Raw genomic sequence first — 20,445 nt, 5'->3', positions numbered from 1 at the left:
AGTAAGAGTTTGCATGCCACAACTAAGGAGCCCACGTGCTGCAACTAAGACCCGGTGCAGCCAAATAAATAAATAAAAAATATATATATATTTTAAAAGTGAGTGTATAAGCAAGGTAGAAGTGTAGGTTATACATATTTCTGTTTTAACAATGAGAGTATAATCATTTTACGTCTACCAAAAAGTATATTTTAGAATCTAGTTTTAGACAATTATAGTGTAAAAATAAGCATATACATCACTACACCCTAATCAAATTATCAACAAATTAGTTGGCTATTGAGCTAAAACAATAGGTACCTGAAAAACAAAAATCGTTGCAAAAACCATGAACATGTCCGAGCAGTGATGATGTACTTATAAGAAACTGACTGATCACCAGCTGTAGGGTAGTTTCTGTCCGTTGTCTGACAGACTGTCTGTAGCATAGCACCTGTTGCTGGAGGAGGCCATCAAAAAGACGTGACTGCCAGTTGACCCTGGCACCTGGAGGCTCCCCACCCGCTCCCCTATCCTTGGATTCTGTATTCTGCTTGCCTTCCCTGCTCCCAGCAGCTGCTCCAAGGATCCAGTCCTGAAACACAAATGCGGTGTCGAGGCTCCCTGGACTGTGTACGTGACTGAAGCCAGTTAAGGTCTCTATAAACTTTTAAGATTCTGGCAGGTAGGTGTGGAGTCCTACTGGTTTTGTGGCCACCCAAGACAAGCCTTGTAAGTAAGTTCCCTTGCTTATTAAAACTGCCACCTACCAATCTGGAGTGGCTGCCTCTTTCTTCGGCCTCTCCCTGCCCTCTGCATATGTGGAGGCATGTTTCAGATTTTACCCAAGAAGCTCCCGAGAAGGTGGCGACCCAGTTATCTGTATACACGCACTTTGGGGAGTTTTTGCAAAATTACAAACTTGCACAGGAACCAGGTTTCTTAGGAGAACAGAAGTAGAGTGTCATGTAATCTTTAATAAAACAGTGATTTTCACTTGTGACTACCAATTTAGCAATCTGTAACAACTCATTTAATGGGTTACTGGTAAGCAATTCTTTTTGGCCCCAAAATTGAAATGAAAATCTACAAAACTGTGCATTGCTTACTAATGGGAACTAAAGAAAGGGTTTTCATTTTTGGATCAGCTCATGACCCATGAGAAGGCAATGCGTTAGCAGCCTCTGTGTCTCCTAATCGAGGCTAACTCCTCTGCTGCTCATAGGCATTATAAGAAGGCAGGAGGAAGAGGATACCCAATTTTTTGGTTGATGCAGATTCCATCTCTGAGTTTAGAGATAAAAGATGAGTGATTCATAAAATACCTACCTACCATTTTTATTTTTCAGGAGGTCTCTGTTTCATGTGCTAAAGAATAAGGTGTTTTTTTTTTTTTAAATCTTAAACTGTCTTCTTTCAGTAATTAGCAATTCCACCTAAATAATATCTTCAGTGTTGTTTTCAGCTTCGTTAGTTTTCATCTTCTTTTGGCCTTTAAAAGTATTTTTAGTGTCTTCAAAAGTTACTTTGAATAGAGGACTCACAGTTTTCTTAACAACACTTTGCTAATATGTGCATTTTATAGCCTCGTGGGTTGACTACAACAGATTCAAGCTATAAATGGCTTTCAAATAGGTTTTAGCACACAAATATACATTAATGTATAAATAAAAAACAGAATTCTTTTTCCATCAATGCACTTGATTTGTGCTATGGATATATTCTTTAAGAGCAGTATGTAAACTATAAATCAAATTGAATGTTCCTATTAAACAATGGTTCTAGTAAGGGATTAGGAGGTTTTCACATCACCTGGGATACTCTTAAACTGCTGACTTTAATGACAGTTTCAATCAGTTGAAAAGGGGCTCAGAGAACTCCTGGTAAGCATGCCCCTTCCTCTTGCCAACTTCCCGCCTCACCAAACAAATGGCCAGAGACTTGCTGCACAGGCGGTGATGAGGATGATTATCTGTACGCTCCCCATGAGGGTCAGTCTCCTCATGCCTATGTCCTTGTTGATGTCAGTCTTCACACTCTCTAACTGAAGTCCGGCTGTCTTCCGAGGACAAAGCCTTTCAAGGCGGCTGTTGCTGATCTCCAACCCCAGGCAGGCATCCCTCTGCTCCTCATTTGTAGACATCCAGATTAAACTCCCCCCAAATCTCAATTTCAAGCATCCCATATCCGGACCACCACTTCCTATCTTTCCAGCTCATTCCCTCTGGTATCCGTACCCTAACAGCTCTCTGACCTCAGCAGGACCTCCAAACTACTAAGCCCACGACGTTTTTCTATCCGTCACTCAGTAGGTGCCCCTTTCACTTAAATGACAGAGTAGCTTCCTTGTATACATGCTCAGTTCCCTTGCTCTTCTGTTCCAACTTAAATCCAACTTTCCACCAGGCAGTGAATGTGGCTAGAAGGAAGAGGCATGCTCACCGGGTTCACTTGAAGTTCACGGCTCATGTCGCAAGAGGGGCCCTCGGTGCTGCTTGACAATCCTACCGCAAGCCACTGGTCAGTCGGATCTCTCACTCTCCTAGGCGACTCTTTCTTGGAACCTCTCACACTCTTTCCCCTTTCGCAGCTCAGCTGTAACTCCAATTGCTTCTTTTATAGAGAAAATCAGAGTGATCAGAAGCTAACTTCCACATTCACTCACTGCAAAGGTTCCCCCCAGGATGGTTTCTTCCAGACAGCCACACGGCTTTAGGGCTCTGCTCAACTGTCACCTTTTCAGAAGGGTCTTCCCTAGTTACTATCAAAACCAGCATTCTTTCTTTCTTTTTTTTTTTTAAAAAAGACAATCATGTTTAATTACCTCACAACTGAAGCTGCCTTTGGGGCCAAGGGGCAGGAAGGAGGCAGTGCACCCAACCCTCGAGCTGCACTCTAATCCTAGGTTTATTCGACACAATTCTTTTCTCTACACGACAAAGTACAAACACAATATTATCTAAAATGCTACAAAGTTACAAAACTCAAGACAGAAAACGTACAGTACTGACTGTACAATAAAAGCCAAAAAAACAATGTACATGTTGCCAAGGTAACCTGCACGACCACCATGAATACCAACACAACCGGGCGGGGGAAGGGGTTCTGTGATGACCCGACAGAGCTCTCAACTTACCAGTTTCAGAGAGAAAGGGAGACATGGGTGTGTGTGTGTGTGTGTGTGTGTGTGTGTGTGTGTGTGTGCACGACATGAGTACACGTGAAAAGAACCATTTTGGGTATTTAGCCCTAGAGGTCGGAAAAGGACTCGAGCAGGGGAGCCAGGGCCAGGCTAACAGGAACGGCAGTTGCGTAAAAGCACACCTTTCCTGTGGGACCCTGCGGGCCAACAGGTTAGGGCATGACCAGGCCACCAGATCGGCCCCAGGTCACCTGTGGAATGGGAAAACATGCTCCCAGGCTGGGGCTGTACCACCTCCTGGAGCCCCCTGCTTATCCCTGCGGGCTTTGCCACTAAACTGACTCTCAGGAACTAGAAATGTGGAAGCTTTCTAGCCAGAAAACTGGAGGGCATCTTCATAAGCGCGACCCCAAACCAACAACACTCCTGCAGCCGGAACTCTGCCGCCAGGGGAAATGTAGCAATTAACTGCCTTCACCTTTGAAGCCTGCCCCTGAGTGAGGGATTTCTTTCCTACCGATCCTCCTTCGGCTAGAAAAGTGACACGGGTGAGTTGGATGGGATACAAGTCACAGGGCAGAGCTTCGGTGGCCCTGCTTATCGGGAGGAGCTGGAGCTGGAGCGGCTCCTGTGGCGGCGGCGGCCAGGGCAGCGGGATCGCCGGCGCACGGGGGACCTGCGCCGAGGGGAACGCGACCTTCTCCTCATCTGTGGGGGTGACCTGCGCCACGTGGGAGGCGGTGGCGGCACTCTCCTGGGAGGGCTGAATCGCCTGGGGGGTGGCCGAGGCCAGGGGGCCAGCACAGCGGTGGCAGTAATCTCCTGGCCATCGATGTGTCCTCCGTCCTCGTGCTTCAGCGCCTTCTCGGCCTCATCTGGATTCTCAAACTCCACATATGCGTAGCCTGTAGACAGATGGGGGTGCATCCTTTCTACAGGCACGTCGATCGTTTTAATTTTCCCATAGGTGGAGAATATCTCCATATGATCCTCGGTCACATTCCTGGTGAGCCTTCCAACGTGCACTTTGGTGGGTTTAGGGGAAGGGCTCCGCCTTTTCCTTTCCTTTTCATCTCTTCGGGGTGGTTTGGATTTGGAGCGGGAACGCCGCCTCTTGTCATGCCTGCGGCGAGAAGGGCTCGGAGAGCCGGAGGAGCTGCCGGAGCTGGAGCTGGAGCTGCGGGAGGTGCTGGAACTTCCGGAGCGGCTCGATGCTGAAGGTGAGCTGCAGCCGCTGCTGGAGCCCGTGCTAAAACCAGCATTCTGGATTCCTTATCTGGCTTTATTTTTCTCCGTTGCATTCACCACACCTGACATATAAACGTACTGTCTTCCCCCCAGTCCTCCACATGCTCACTCTGGAGTGTAAGCTCTGTGAAAGCAGGGATTTTATGTGTTTTGGGCCTAGAACAGTATCTAGCAAGTATTAATACTTATAAATACCTGTTAAATGAGGAACAAACTATCCAAAGACAAAACATTTCATCTTTCTTAAAGTAGGAACACGATACTCTGCATTGTAAAATTACAGTACTTGGTTGCCCTTGGAGTACTGCAGTCGCTCCTCACGTCCCACAAGAGTCCCCTCCTGGACGCAGCATGGTGTGGGGATGGCTGGGAGAAGGTGGTGGGCGTGCAGAGCATCTGACCTCTACTATTAGCTCGGCCGCTGATTAGTAACGTCATCCGGGGTGAGTCATTTAACCTCTCATTTCTAGCAGGGAATGCGAGAGAGTACTTTTATTTTTATCCAAGGAAAAGAGGTCCACCGAACACAAACCGGTAGAAATCACTCACCACGCAGATCGGGAGCCTTTTTCCTTCCAAAGTTCATCAATGGGACTTTTACAGTGTTTATAATAAAATTTTATTTACAAGCTAATGGATCAGGAACAGTTTTTATAGTAAATAAGCTGTTAGTAAATGAGGGTTTTTTTTCCATCAGAATGAAATCACTCTCAAAGTTCAAGATGGTAATCTTAAAGTCAATTCAACAGGATAGTCACAATGTTATAAAAATTTTCTTGCTATGAATGTGCAGGAAAAAATGCCTAATTTAACCAAGAAAAACAAATTAAGGTTATGATTAGTCAATAATCACCTGTGTTTTGAAAGTAGTGTTTTTTTAGAATACAAACAGAGTAAGTACTTGGTAATGTCCACAAATTAATGAAAACATATTCACATACATTACCTAGCGAAATGTGGTATCACTGCATTTCCCCAAGCAGTAAATTCAATACATCCTATATGTAAAAATACCACCAGCTCTCCCCCACCACAAACACACAAACACCAAGCCATATTGTCAAGCAAAATATTTTTAATTAGTAGGCTGATCATAAATAAATCCACATAAAAGATTTAACAGAATTACAAAGAGTTTTGTGTTTCTTTTGTGGACTCAATTCGTAATATGCATTCGTCAACCTCATTCTCTAACTGCCACCAAAAGGGTTGTCATCCAACAATGCAGCACAGTTTAAGCAATTCATATTCTGTAGTTACATTTTTACATTTTCTTTACAAATGTAACATTTATGTACATTATATATATATTTTTTCTATAGTTCATGTACTGAAACTCTATTGTTTTTACAGGGAAAATATTGAATTCATTTAATGAATATGAATCATTCCTTGTTAAAAAGTAATTCATATAAACAAATAACACGGTACCACTGCCTTTTGGCATCTCTTGTCAGAGTTCAAGTCCAGAAATGTTACATTAATTATAAGAAAAGGGACTTTATCTAATATTACATTATGACATACCATCCCACGTAACTACGTAAGTTTGCCGGCTTGCAATGAACAGAGCACTGTACTGCTGCACTACGGGAAATGTGTGGAAACCAATTCAAAATATACGTCGCGAAACAGCATCATCATTACCATTAATTTAGGATGAAGAAAATCTGTCAAGTTCTTTGTTCCTCTTTACCTTTTGCCAAAGCCTCAGACCAGGTGCTATGCTACACATTGTCTCTTGTAACAACAAATGCCTACATTTCAAATTTCCTATGTGCTTCTCTGACACATTACGCTTTACCTAGGTTATAGACCTTTTTCTTCTTATTCAATTTTATTCCACTTCACTTACAAATCTGCTGCTGAACGTGAAGCAAAAATTCATAGTAAGAGAACGCGGCTTCTGTCCGGTCTTCAATCAAATGTTGAAAAAATTCTGTTTTGGCAGGACTCTCATCTCTGAAGAAGAAAAAGGGGTTTTTATCTATAATGCATACTATTAAAAAGAATACTTATACATTAAACAAAATTACTAATTCATAGGGACTTGACAATGAATAGGGGATGTTAATCAAGTAATAGCATTCTACCACTAGAATGTATTTTGATATTATTATTTAAAATTTGCTTTTGAAGACAAACAATTTCACATAGATTGGACAGGATAAGACAATTTCATAATTAAGTTATAGAAGTACTTACTTTACCACGTGAAGAATTGGGTTTAATGGTCTGTTGTCTCTAAGCCAGGTTATAAAGGATCTAGCTCTTTCTGATGAAAGGGTGTCTAGCTCTGGAAGATGTGTCTGGTAAAAAATGTAATCAGGAGATTATTTCCTTTCTCATAGACTTAGGTAGTGCTAGGACTCAATCATGATTGCCACTATCACCAACCAACTGCCAGCACTCGATTCCCAGCCCAAACAGCAGCAACCAAACACATGAGATTTACACTGTTGATAAGGCTATTTATATTTTTCTAAGTCATAAGATATACTTAATGATAAGTATGTGACTGATATTTTACCTGAATATTATACTTCTTTCCAGGCAAGTCAATAAAACATACACAATGATTAGTATTTCACGTATATCGTGTTACACTTTGTATGTTTCTTCTAAAGGAAGTATTCAAGTGAAGGGGGCTATCACTAAGTTCCAATTTCACTTATAAACAACTATACATTATACCCTATTCTCATAATAGGCATTCTTATGTTTTCTTTAGTCCTTAAAATTTAAGGGCAAGCAATTTTAAAGAATAGTGTGAATGTGTAAATATATTTAACACTATATGCAAGACTATTTTTAGAGACCTAAAAAGTCTATTCTTTGTGCATTAGTCTCTCTTCAGGTTGTATTCTTTTTTTTTTTAATAATTATTTTATTTATTTATTTATTTATTTATTTATTTATGGCTGTGTTCGGTCTTCGTCTCTGTGCGAGGGCTTTCTCTAGCTGTGGCAAGCGGGAGCCACTCTTCATCGCAGTGCGCGGGCCTCTCATTATCGCGGCCTCTCTTGTTGCGGAGCACAGGCTCCAGACGCGCAGGCTCAGTAATTGTGGCTCACGGGCCTAGTTGCTCCATGGTATGTGGGATCTTCCCAGACCAGGGCTCGAACCCGTGTCCCCTGCATTGGCAGGCAGATTCTCAACCACTGTGCCACCAGGGAAGCCCCTGTATTCTTTTTAATAGATGCATAGATGTTACTTATTTAATGCTACAAGTATATGTGTACATATAAATTCTTCCATGAATATACCTATAGGATATATTCTTAGGAGTAAATAATTTACTGTTTCATACACTGTGTGATTTTAATTTGAACAGATATTGTCAAATGACCCTCCTCCAAAAGACTGTGTAAATGTAGAGTCCAATCCATAGTATTTGACAGGCCTGTTGACCTATTCCCTCTGCATTACTGCCTGTTATCAAATTAAAAAAAATTTTACCAGCTGGCAAAAATCTGATAAATGAAAGAAATGCTATGCTGTTATTTAGTTTTCTTAATTACAAATGAAGTTGAACATTGTTTCATATGGCCACTACCATATCTTCTGCCCATGAATTACCTGTTCAAATCATTCTTATTTTTCTTTTCTTATTTGAGGGAGTATGGGTGTCCTTTTCTTAAAGATTTGTAAGAGAACTTCTTATCCTAGAGAAATAAGCCTCTTTCCAGTCATATGAGTTACCAATAATCTTCTGATTTAGTGGTCTTTTGGCTTTATTTATTTTACCAGATAGAAATGTTTTATTTTTATGCTCTCAGAGTCTTTAACCTTTTCTACCACTGACTTACAAAGGCCTTACCCATTTTAATATAATAAATATTATTTTTCTAATATTCCATTTTTTCAGTGATTTGAAATGCAATCTTTACTGCATTCTATTTTTCATGAATTAGATCCATTTCTGTATTTTGTTCTGTTCCACTGATATGTTTATTGTGCCAGTATCACAGTGCATATAAATACAGCTATAAAATAAAGTTTACTACTTTATTCAGTAGGACCTGTTTTTCACATGCTTTCCTCTTTGCTGATAGTATTCTCTCTTTTCAAACTTTTCCTTATTATCCTCATTTGTTGAGTCTTAGAAATGAACTCTGGGATTAATGCGTCAAATTTAAAAAAATAAATCAAACAGCAAATGTGGTAAAAATCACACTGACTTTATATTCATTTAGGAGAAAGGATATATTTACAATAAGGTAGGCCTTTTCCATTAAGTATAGAGAACTGCTTTCAGAATCATATTTCTTTGGTATTAACACACATACAGTAAAGGCCTACTGAAAAAATTATGTTTGTTATCAGCAAAATAATTTCAATTAGAGAAGTTAAAGTTGTTGGAAAACAGTTTGGCACTTGCTCAAAAAGTTAAACTTAGAGTTTACCATATGACCCAGTAATTCCACTCCTAGTTACATACCCAAGAAAGCTTGAAAACAGATGTTCACACAAACACTTCTACATGAATTGTTCATGGCAGTACTGTTCACAACAGCCCCAGAGTAGAAATAACCCAAATGCCCATGAACAGATGACTGGACAAACAAAATGTGGTATATTCATACAATGGACTATTATTTAGTCATAAAAAACAATGAACTACTGATACATACTACAACATGGATGAACCTTGAAAACACTGTGAGAAGTAAAAGAAGTCAAACACAAAAGGCTGCATATTGTGTGAATCCATACACTGTATATGAATTGTCCAGAACAGGCAAATCCGTAGAGATAGAAAGTAAGTTAGTGGTTGCCACGGGAAAACAGAAAGGAAGAACTGGGATTAGGAACCAAGATGGCAGAGTAGAAGGACGTGCTCTCACTCCCTCTTGCGAGAACACCAGAATCACAACTAGCTGCTGCACAATCATCGACAGGAAGACACTGGAACTCACCAGAAAAGATACCCCACATCCAAAGACAAAGGAGAAGCCACAATGAGATGGTAGGAAGGGCGCAATCACAGTAAAATCAAATCCCGTAACTGCTGGGTGGGTGACTCACAGACTGGAGAACACTTATACCACAGAAGTCCACCCACTGGAGTGAAGGTTCTGAGACCCACGTCAGGCTTCCCAACCTGGGGGTCCGGCAACGGGAGGGGGAATTCCTAGAGAATCAGTCTTTGAAGCCTAGTGGGAATTGACTGCAGGACTTCAACAGGACTGGGGGCAACAGAGACACCACTCTTGGAGGACACACACAAAGCAGTGTGCCCATCGGGACCCAGGGGAAGGAGCAGTGACCCCAGGGGAGACTGAACCAGACCTACCTGCTAGTGTTGGAGGGTCTCCTGCAGAGGCGGGCAGTGGCTGTGGCTCACCGTGGGGACAAGGACACTGGCAGCAGAAGTTCTGGGAAGTACTCTTTGGCGTGAGCCCTCCCAGAGTCCGCCATTAGCCCCACAAAAGAGCCCAGGTAGGCTCCAGTGTTGGGCTGCCTCAGGCCAAACAACCAACAGGGAGGGAACCCAGCCCCAACCATCAGCAGTCAAGCAGATTGAAGTTTTACTGAGCTCTGCTCAACAGAACAACAGCCAGCTCTACCCACCACCAGTCCCTCCGATCAGGAAACCTGCAAAAGCCTCTTAGATAGCCTCAACCACCAGAGGGCAGAGAGCAGAAGCAAGAAGAACTACAATCCTGCAACCTGTGGAACAAAAACCACCAATTCAACCAATTCACAGAAAGATAGACAAGATGAAAAGGCAGAGGGCTATGTACCAGATGAAGGAACAAGATAAAACCCCAGAAAAACAAATAAATGAAGTGGAGATAGGCAACCTTCCAGAAAAAGAATTCAGAATAATGATAGTGAAGATGATCCAGGACCTCAGAAAAAGAACGGAGGCAAAGATCGAGAAGATGCAAGAAGTGTTTAACAAAGACCTAGAAGAATTAAAGAACAAACAAACAGAGATGAACAATACAATAACTGAAATGAAAACTACACTAGAAGGAATCAATAGCAGAATAACTGAGGCAGAAGAACGGGTAAGTGACCTGGAAGACAGAATGGTGGAATTCACTGCTGCGGAACAGAATAAAGAAAAAAGAATGAAAAGAAATGAAGACAGCCTAAGAGACCTCTGGGACAACATTAAACGCAACAACATTCGCATTATAGGGGTCCCAGAAGGAGAAGAGAGAGAGAAAGGACCTGAGGAAATATTTGAAGAGATTATAGTCGAAAACGTCCCTAACATGGGAAAGGAAACAGCCACCCAAGTCCAGGAAGCACAGAGAGTCCCATACAGGATAAACCCAAGGAGAAACACACTGAGACACACAGTAATCAAACTGGCAAAAATTAAACACACAGAAAAATTACTGAAAGCAGCAAGGGAAAAACGACAAATAACATACAAGGGAACTCCCATAAGGTTAACAGCCGATTTCTCAGCAGAAACTCTACAAGCCAGAAGGGAGTGGCATGATATACTTAAAGTGATGAAAGGGAAGAACCTACAACCAAGGATCTCATTCAGATTCAATGGAGAAATCAAAAGCTTTACAGACAAGCAAAAGCTAAGAGAATTCAGCACCACCAAAACAGCTCTACAACAAATGCTAAAGGAACTTCTCTAAGTGGGAGACACAAGAGAAGAAAAGGACCTACAAAAACAAACACAAAACAATTAAGAAAATGGTCATAGGAACAAACACATCAATAACTACCTTAAACGTGAATGGATTAAATGCTCCAACCAAAAGACACAGGCTTGCTGAATGGATACAAAAACAAGACCCATCTATATGCTGTCTACAAGAGACCCACTTCAGACCTAGGGACACATACAGACTGAAAGTGAGGGGATGGAAAAAGATATTCCATGCAAATGGAAATCAAAAGAAAGCTGGAGTAGCAATGCTCATATCAGATAAAATAGACTTTAAAATAAAGAATGTTACAAGAGACAAGGAAGGACACTACATAATGATCAAGGGATCAATCCAAGAAGAAGATATAACAATTGTAAATATATATGCACCCAACATAGGAGCACCTCAATACATGAGGCAACTGCTAACAGCTATAAAAGAGAAAATCGACAGTAACACAATAATAGTGGGGGACTTTAACACCTCACTTACACCAACAGACAGATCATCCAAAATGAAAATAAATAAGGAAACAGAAGCTTTAAATGACACAGTAGACCAGACAGATTTAATTGATATTTATAGGACATTCCATCCAAAAACAGCAGATTACAGTTTCTTCTCAAGTGTGCACAGAACATTCTCCAGGAGATATCACATCTTGGGTTACAAATCAAGCCACAGTAAATTTAAGAAAACTGAAATCATATCAAGCATCTTTTCTGACCAAAATGCTATGAGACTAGAAATGAATTACAGGGAAAAAAACGTAAAAAAACAAACACATGGAGGCTAAACAATATGTTACTAAATAACCAGGAGATCACTGAAGAAATCAAAGAGGAAATCAAAAAATACCTGGAGACAAATGACAATGAAAATATGACGATCCAAAACCTATGGGATGCAGCAAAAGCAGTTCTAAGAGGGAAGTTTATAGCTATACAAGCCTACCTCAAGAAACAAGAAAAATCTCAAATAAACAATCTAACCTTACACCTAAAGGAACTAGAGAAAGAAGAACAAACAAAACCCGAAGTTAGCAGAAGGAAAGAAATCATAAAGATCAGAGCGGAAATAAATGAAATAGAATCAAAGAAAACAATAGCAAAGATCAATAAAACTAAAAGCTGGTTCTTTGAGAAGATAAGCAAAATTGATAAACCATTAGCCAGACTCATCAAGAAAAAGAGGGAGAGCACTCAAACCAATAATATTAGAAATGAAAAAGGAGAAGTTACAACAGACGCCGCAGAAATACAAAGCATCCTAAGAGACTACTACAAGCAACTCTATGCCAATAAAATGGACAACCTGGAAGAAATGGACAAATGCTTAGAAAGGTATAACTTCCAAGACGGAACCAGGAAGAAATAGAAAATATGAACAGACCGATCACAAGCAATGAAACTGAAACTGTGATTAAGAATCTTCCAACAAACAAAAGTCCAGGACCAGATGGCTTCACAGGTGAATTCTACCAAACATTTAGAGAAGAGCTAACACCCATCCTTCTCAAACTCTTCCAAAAAATTCCAGAGGAAGGAACACTCTCAAACTCATTCTCTGAGGCCACCATCACGCTGATACCAAAAGCAGACAAAGATACTACAAAAAAAGAAAATGACAGACCGATATCACTGATGATTATAGATGCAAAAATCCTCAACACAATACTAGCAAACAGAATCCAACAACACATTAAAAGGACCATACACCATGATCAAGTGGGATTTATCCCAGGGATGCAAGGATTCTTCAATATACATAAATCAATCAATGTGATAAACCTTATTAACAAATTGAAGAACAAAAACCATATGATCATCTCAATAGATGCAGAAAAAGCTTCTGACAAAATTCAACACCCATTTATGATAAAAACTCTGCAGAAAGTGGGCATAGAGGGAACCTACCTCAACGTAATAAAGGCCATATACGACAAACCCACAGCAAACATCATTCTCAATGGTGAAAAACTGAAAGCATTTCCTCTAAGATCAGGAACAAGACAAGGATGTCCACTCTCACCACTATTATTCAACATAACGTAGTTTTGGAAGTCCTAGCCACGGCAATCAGAGAAGAAAAAGAAATAAAAGGATTACAAATTGGAAAAGAAGAAGTAAAACTGTCACTGTTTGCAGATGACATGATACTACACATAGAGAATCCTAAAGCTGCCACCAGAAAACTACTAGAGCTAATCAGTGAATTTGGTAAAGTTGCAGGATACAAGATTAATGCACAGAAATCTCTTGCATTCCTATAGACTAATGATGAAAAATCTGAAAGAGAAATTAAGGAAACACTCCCATTTACCACTGCAACAAAAAGAATAAAATATCTAGGAATAAAGCTACCTAGGGAGACAAAAGACCTGTATGCAGAAAACTATATGACACTGATAAAAGAAATTAAAGATGATACCAACAGATGGAGAGATATACCATGTTCTTGGACTGGAAGAATCAATATTGTGAAAATGACTATACTACCCAAAGCAATCTACAGAATCTATGCAATCCCTATCAAATTACCAATGGCATTTTTCACAGAACTAGAACAAAAAATTTCAAAATTTGTATGGAGAAACAAAAGACCCCGAAGAGCCAAAGCAGTCTTGAGGGAAAAAAAAGGAGCTGGAGAAATCAGACTCCCTGACTTCAGACTATACTACAAAGCTACAGTAATCAAGACAATAATGGTACTGGCACAAAAGCAGAAATATAGATCAATGGAACAGGATAGAAAGCCCAGACATAAACCCATGCACCTATGGTCAACTAATCTATGACAAAGGAGGCAAGGATATACAATGGAGAAAAGACAGCTCTTCAATAAGTGGTGCTGGGAAAACTGGACAGCTACATGTAAAAGAATGAAATTAGAACACTCCCTAACACCATACATAGAAATAAACTCAAAATGGATTCGAGACCTCAATGGAAGACCGGACACTATAAAACTCTTAGAGGAAAACATAGGAAGAACACTCTTTGACATACATAAATCACAGCAAGATCTTTTTTCATCCACCTCCTAGAGTAATGGAAATAAAAACAAAAGTAAACAAATGGGACCTAATGAAATTTCAAAGCTTTTGCACAGCAAAGGAAACCATAAACAAGACGAAAAGACAACCCTCAGAATGGGAGAAAATATTTGCAAATGAATCAACGGACAAAGGGTTAATCTCCAAAATATATACACAGCTCATGCGGCTCAATATTAAAAAAACAAACAAGCCAATCCAAAAATGGGCAGAGGACCTAAATAGACCTTTCTCCAAAGAAGACATACAGACGGCCAAGAAGCACATGAAAAGCTGCTCAACATCACTAATTATTAGAGAAATGGAAATCAAAACTACAATGAGGTATCACCTCACACCAGTTAGAATGGGCATCATCGGAAAATCTACAAACAACAAATGCTGGAGAGGGTGTGGAGAAAAAGGGAACCCTCTTGCACTGTTGGTGGGAATGTAAATTGATACAGCCACTATGGAGAACAGTATGGAGGTTCCTTAAAAAACTAAAAAGAGAATTACCATATGATCCAGCAATCCCACTACTGGGCATATACCCAGAGAAAACCATAATTCAAAAAGACACGTGCACCCCAATGTTCACTGCAGCACTATTCACAATAGCCAGGGCATGGAAGCAACCTAAATGCCCATCGACAGACGACTGGATAAAGAAGATGTGGTACATATATACCATGGAATATTACTCAGCCATAAAAAGGAACGAAATTGGGTCATTTGTAGAGACGTGGATGGATCTAGAGACTGTCATACAGAGTGAAGTAAGTCAGAAAGAGAAAAACAAATATCGTATATTAACGCATGTATGTGGAACCTAGAAAAATGGTGCAGATGAACCGGTTTGCAGGGCAGAAGTTGAGACACAGATGTAGAGAGCAAACGTATGGTCACCAAGGGGGTAAAGCGGCGGGGGGATGGTGGTGGTGGTGGGATGAATTGGGCGATTGGGATTGACATGTATACACTGATGTGTATAAAACTGATGAGTAGTAAGGACCTGCTGTATAAAAAAAAAGATAAAATAAAATTCAAAAATTAAAAAAAAAAAAAGAAAGGAAGAACTGGGGATATAGGTTTCTTTTTGAGGTGAATGCTCTGAAATTCGATACTGGGAATGGTTGTAAACATTGTGAATATACTAAAAACTAATGCACTGTACACTTTAAAATGGTTAAAATGTGACTCATGGGAATTTTATCTCACAAAAAAAATTTTAAACAAGTACACAAAATCCACTGACCATTTTCTGTGGTACTGATGCAAAATTCGGATACCCGAGCACATCCTCTATAAAGTTATTGTCACAGCTTTTTCCAATCCAAATGTAAAAAACCTAAAAATAACAATAACAAAATATTAAAACTTCCTAATCAGAAACCGAGTATAGCTACTTTTCTCAAAATTATCAAGCATAACAGAGGCAAAGTATACTAACTCAAATCAAGTAGGAACAAACATGAAAGTAAAAAAGGAAACCTGTAAGTGGCACATTTGGAATCTACATTCAATAATCTAGAGTGGTTCATATCTTCTCTGCTTAAATGTCAAGGCTTGTCATAAAATATATTTTACCGTTTTCCTTACCTTTTTCCCAACACGAATGTAATGCTTCAACCAGGATAACTGACTTTCTCTATTTCCTACCCACTAGTTCCATCATTTCAATTACTGTCTCTGTACTTTAACTAACGCCTCCCACCCCTACCCCGTTCCTGCCCCACCCCATACTGTGGCTATCCGAACCCCTTTCCTGCTCACAAGGCATCATTTATGAAGCCATCTTGCCCATTCTGACACCCTTCACCACCACCCTATCCAATGACCTCTCCTGAACTCCCAATTATTAAGGGCATTTCAGACAATGGATCAAGTTGAACTAGATAAATTCTTGAGGTCCCTTTGAATTTTATGATTCTTGATGGTAAAATCCTTGAAGACAGGAATTTATCTCTTTATTTCTCTTAAATAAATTGACCTCCTGTGCCGGTTACCAATTTACTGCCTTTGAATTCCTAATCCACCTTTCACTGCCTGATCGGTGATAACAGAGCTGGACCCTGTAAGTGTTTCTCCTTTGGCCAGCTGGAAGCGTTAAGCTTGTGTCAGTAGTGGGTGCTTACAGAGCCACAGTCCATAAGGAAAGCACCGTCTCGTGTCAGTTTCTCTGCAGACAATTTTTGAAGAGGTGGCTGAGGTACCACCCTGTCATTAACGTGTATTGCACCCTGAAAAGAAAAAAGATGGATTGTGAATGTACTTACATTGGAAGCTAATGGCCCCTAGCTCTGTATGAAATACTGAAAAATGATACTTGAGAATTTTGTAGGATGCAAAAAATTACAGTTGACCTTTGAACAACATGGGTTTGAACTACATGGGTCCACCTATATGCAGTTCTTTTCAATAAATACTACAGTACTACATGATCTGCAGTTGGCTGAATACGGAACAGAGGACACAGAGGACTGACTATAAAGTTACACACGGATTTTCAATTGCACAGGGGTTGGTGCCCCTAACCCCCTCGTTGTTCAAGGGTTAACTATATTGATAATACATTACCACCTTGGCTGTAGAATCAAAGACGCTCAGGTGTATTTAAATTAAAAGATGCTTGAATGTATTCAAATTTAAAAGATAAAAACATGAATATGTAAAATGACCTGTCCATTTCCTTCCCTTCTGGGGTCAGGCTATGTTAAAAGTATGACTACTAAATCTGCTGCAAAGGACTTTTTTACATTCCTCTAGTAACAAAATACAGAGATGATTCCAAATAGCAGAGTTTTAACACAAGGAAGAAAAAAGACATTACATATTTGCGTATTAAAAATACTGTTGGATACCAGATTTGGTTTACAACAATATAATCAAAGTTTCACTCTGATCACCTCAGAAACAGTCAATATCTTCAAAATATAGATTGAACTGCCCACTCTATAGCATACCTTTGCAGTAAATGTAAGCAAACCCACAAGGTGAATTACTTCCCATATGAAACTATTTTTGAAAACTCTGTAACTATGACAGTATCTAATAGTCCTATTGTCCAATCAAATCCATAGTTAGTGTCCTTATTTAATGTATTATTACCACAGGGGAAAAAACCGATGGAAGAAATTGTTAATAATACGTTACTACCTTAGCTGTAGAATCAAGACACCCAAATAAATTTAAATTAAAAAATTTCAAACACACTGAAAAAAAAATCATACCTCATCTGTCAGTCTGTCTACCCTGTATAGGTTGGGATGAATCATTTTCATTAGATGAACAAGTGGCTGACACTTTATCTGACACATGGCATATACACGATCATCCAGGCGTGTGCTTGTACCAGTTCTAAATGCTTTCTACATGGAAAAACGATACACATTTTTCAGTAAAACATAAATATAGTGGACAAATATTAAAACAAATGTATACCATCAGTCATGGAAAAAGCACAGCCTTCAAACCAGACAGGCCTGGATTCAATTTTCAGCTCTGACATTCAATAGGTAGGTATGAGAGCAAGTTACTTAGCTTCTCAAAGCTATACTGTCATCATAAGAAAAACAGGGATAATACTACTCACCTCTCTAGGCTGCTGTAAGGATTAAACAAGGTGATGTATATATAACACCTGTTACGGTGCCTAAGACTTGGGAAGATGTTCAATGAACAGTAGATCTTTTCCTTAAAGTCTCTTTCCAGGAGCACACACTAGGAGTGCGCTATACGCACACCATTATTCAAGCTGCTCCCACATGTTAGAGTGAGAGCATATGGTTGTACGAGACTCATCATGTATCTGTATACCTTCATTTTCCACTCGTCTTTTCCTGTTCAAAACTCTTCCAATGCTAAGCTGCATAATTGTCTAATCAAATATTTAAAACCCCTCAGAAAACCCTAGGCTTCATTTTTCACCTATGTATCAAGAATTTCAAAAGACTTTACTAAATCTAACAGTATATAGAGAACTACCTGTTTGAGAAGGGCCAAAACATAGAGAGGAAACAACTTGAGGGAGCTGGGTGCTATCAACCCAGAGTGCTGTAAATTTGAGACAGTTGAGCCGTATGCAGATAATGAATCCACCACAGCGTTCACTAAGGCATCTCTTGCATCTGACAGACTCGATGAAATTGATCGATCCACAGCTATAAAGCAACCAAAATGAAAAAGTATTTAATCATTAGATGCCAATGAATACCATAAGAGATAAAATTTACATGCAATATTTAAGAAACCAACAAAAATTCCATTTTTAGGTTAGAAAAATACATTTCACTTGCTCCCTCAATTTAAAAGCATCTGGGCACTTCCCTAGCAGTCCAGTGGTTAAGACTTCCACTGCAGGGGGTGCGGGTTCAACCTCTGGCTGGGGAGCTAAGATCATGTATGCCGTGTGGTGCAGCCATTAAAAAAAAAAAAAAAATCTGCTCATTAGACAATTTTGGAACTAAATCTGAATAAATCTGACAATCAGAACAAATCTAGATTGTTTTGGACCTTTTTGTTTTAATCTTTTTAAGTCTAAAAACACTTAGTTGCTATTGATATTAGAGAAGATGTACCATCCATCTACTTCTGAGAAAGCTCTGGGTATCTTTTCATTACTCAAACAGAAGTCACATGTATAAAGCATCATTCTTTTCTGCATAAACAATGCAAGTTCTGCAGTCTGAATTATCCCTTATGATCCTCTTAATATCTTCTCTGTCAAAGCATTCCTTGGTCAACAAAAAAAGAGGGCAAACTAAACACAGGTTCCCTAAATATAGACAATGAAGAGCCAGATATCAGTGTGGAACTTATTTTCCTCCAGGTACATATTTTAGTAAAACAGAGATGCAAATGCCCAAATATTAAGAATAAAACAATTATTGAAAAATAGTTATAGTATAATTAATTTGAAATATAAGATAAAAAATGATAATTAAAATATTGGGATCCTTAGTAAATGTTATTAAACTTGTTCCCAAAATGAGTAATAATGGTTATCTTTCTCCAGGACTACATGGAAAATAACAAGGTTCATTTTACATCTACATTCATCTAAAAGGTAAATTCATTAAAAACAAAACACTGTTATACTAATTCTCCAAAGGAGTTTTTTAAACTTACATATAGTAAAATTTACTTTTCAGAGTGTCATATATGTATGTCAAATGCATAGCCATGTAATCACTGCCACAATCAAGATCCATCATTCTAAAAGTATCCCCTGCGGCTGCCCCTTTGTAGTGAAATCCTCCCCCTGCCACCAACCCTGATAATCACTATCTATTCTTCATGCCTATAATTCTCACTTTTCCAGAATGTCATATAAATGGAATCATATGTATGTAGTCTTTTGAGTCTAGCTTCTTTCACTTAGCATAATGCCTTTGAGAGTCACGCCCATTCACATATCAACAGTTCATTCCTTTTTATTGCCGAGTTGTACCCCATTATACGGATGTACCATAATTTGTTCACGCATTCACCATTTGAAAAACATTTGCGTTGGTACCAGTTATTAGTGATTATGAATCCCACACATAATTTTTAAACTGAAGAATTAATAAGAAATATAAGAACAGTCCAATTCACACTGTTGCAAATGAAAATGTAAAACATATACTTTTTAAAATAAGGGATTTCTAGGGTAAAAAAATGCCCAGGCTTCAGTTTTTAGGACAGGAAAATACATTTCACCTGTTGCTTCACTTTCTTACTCACCCATGTTTGCCAGGAGGCAGATGGAAGCTTGTACATCAGCTCCTGCATATACATCTGCTAGCGAACTGACCACTGGCAAGCAAAGTGTGTGCACTCTAATTCTCCGCTCACCTAATGAAAGGATGGATCCATGTCATTGCAAAATACATTAGACCAAGAAAGAAAGAAAGCAGACAGGTCAAAATATTATTCAAGCTATTGTTTTGATTGTATTAAATCACCAACAGGATTTTGAAATGCAAAAACAAAGCTTTACAATAAACATGTTCTAAAGAAAATTAAACATTCTCCAAATCTGAACATAGACTATGAACATATATTGTATTTTGTATATAGTCGAACATTAGGTTCTGGTTTTATCTTAATATCACTCAGTCTAAATTATACGCAACATAATAAAATATCAGAAAACTTAGACTATGAAATAACAAATGTAGGCCTGAAGTGCCATGCAGAATTTCTTATGTTATGGGAAAAGAAATAATGCTCAGGATGACACAGATAGATTTAGTATGAGTTATTATAGTAGTATGATCCTGGGAATACAAATCTTCCACCAGTCAAAAAAGATATTCTTTAAAGATTCAAAAATGAATATAAAAGAAAGAACGGAACATATATTTGATTAACTAATACAAATTCCATTACTTCCCACTGGTGTCCATTCTTTCTCCCTATTCTCCCAGCAC

The 20,445-nt window shown here is 39.1% G+C and overlaps 2 protein-coding genes across 5 annotated transcripts in view; both read right to left on the bottom strand.

The window, feature by feature from the left end:
• Nucleotides 1-3,697: 3,697 nt before the first annotated feature.
• LOC137763522 (RNA-binding protein with serine-rich domain 1-like) lies at nucleotides 3,698-4,807 on the bottom strand. Its single transcript, XM_068542001.1, has 2 exons — nucleotides 4,656-4,807; nucleotides 3,698-4,370 (listed from the first exon to the last, which is right to left on the bottom strand). The coding sequence occupies exons 1-2, from the start codon at nucleotides 4,805-4,807 to the stop codon at nucleotides 3,719-3,721; spliced, it is 804 nt and encodes a 267-aa protein (XP_068398102.1). The 3' UTR covers nucleotides 3,698-3,718.
• A 617-nt stretch (nucleotides 4,808-5,424) lies between these two features.
• SEC24B (SEC24 homolog B, COPII coat complex component) overlaps nucleotides 5,425-20,445 on the bottom strand; it is a 99,116-nt gene continuing 84,095 nt past the window's right edge. For all 4 annotated transcript variants that reach the window (XM_068543291.1, XM_068543292.1, XM_068543293.1 and 1 more), the window contains 7 exons: nucleotides 19,757-19,867; nucleotides 18,017-18,192; nucleotides 17,263-17,400; nucleotides 16,168-16,272; nucleotides 15,288-15,380; nucleotides 6,575-6,678; nucleotides 5,425-6,331 (listed from right to left, as the gene is read on the bottom strand). In XM_068543291.1, coding sequence (XP_068399392.1) covers nucleotides 6,217-6,331; nucleotides 6,575-6,678; nucleotides 15,288-15,380; nucleotides 16,168-16,272; nucleotides 17,263-17,400; nucleotides 18,017-18,192; nucleotides 19,757-19,867 — 842 coding nt within the window. In that variant the 3' untranslated portion in view covers nucleotides 5,425-6,216. The remainder of the gene's footprint in view (nucleotides 6,332-6,574; nucleotides 6,679-15,287; nucleotides 15,381-16,167; nucleotides 16,273-17,262; nucleotides 17,401-18,016; nucleotides 18,193-19,756; nucleotides 19,868-20,445) is intronic.

Source organism: Eschrichtius robustus, chromosome 4 (genome assembly GCF_028021215.1).
Source record: "Eschrichtius robustus isolate mEscRob2 chromosome 4, mEscRob2.pri, whole genome shotgun sequence".
Taxonomy (NCBI): domain Eukaryota; kingdom Metazoa; phylum Chordata; class Mammalia; order Artiodactyla; family Eschrichtiidae; genus Eschrichtius; species Eschrichtius robustus.
This window is presented reverse-complemented; position numbering and strand designations above follow the sequence as displayed.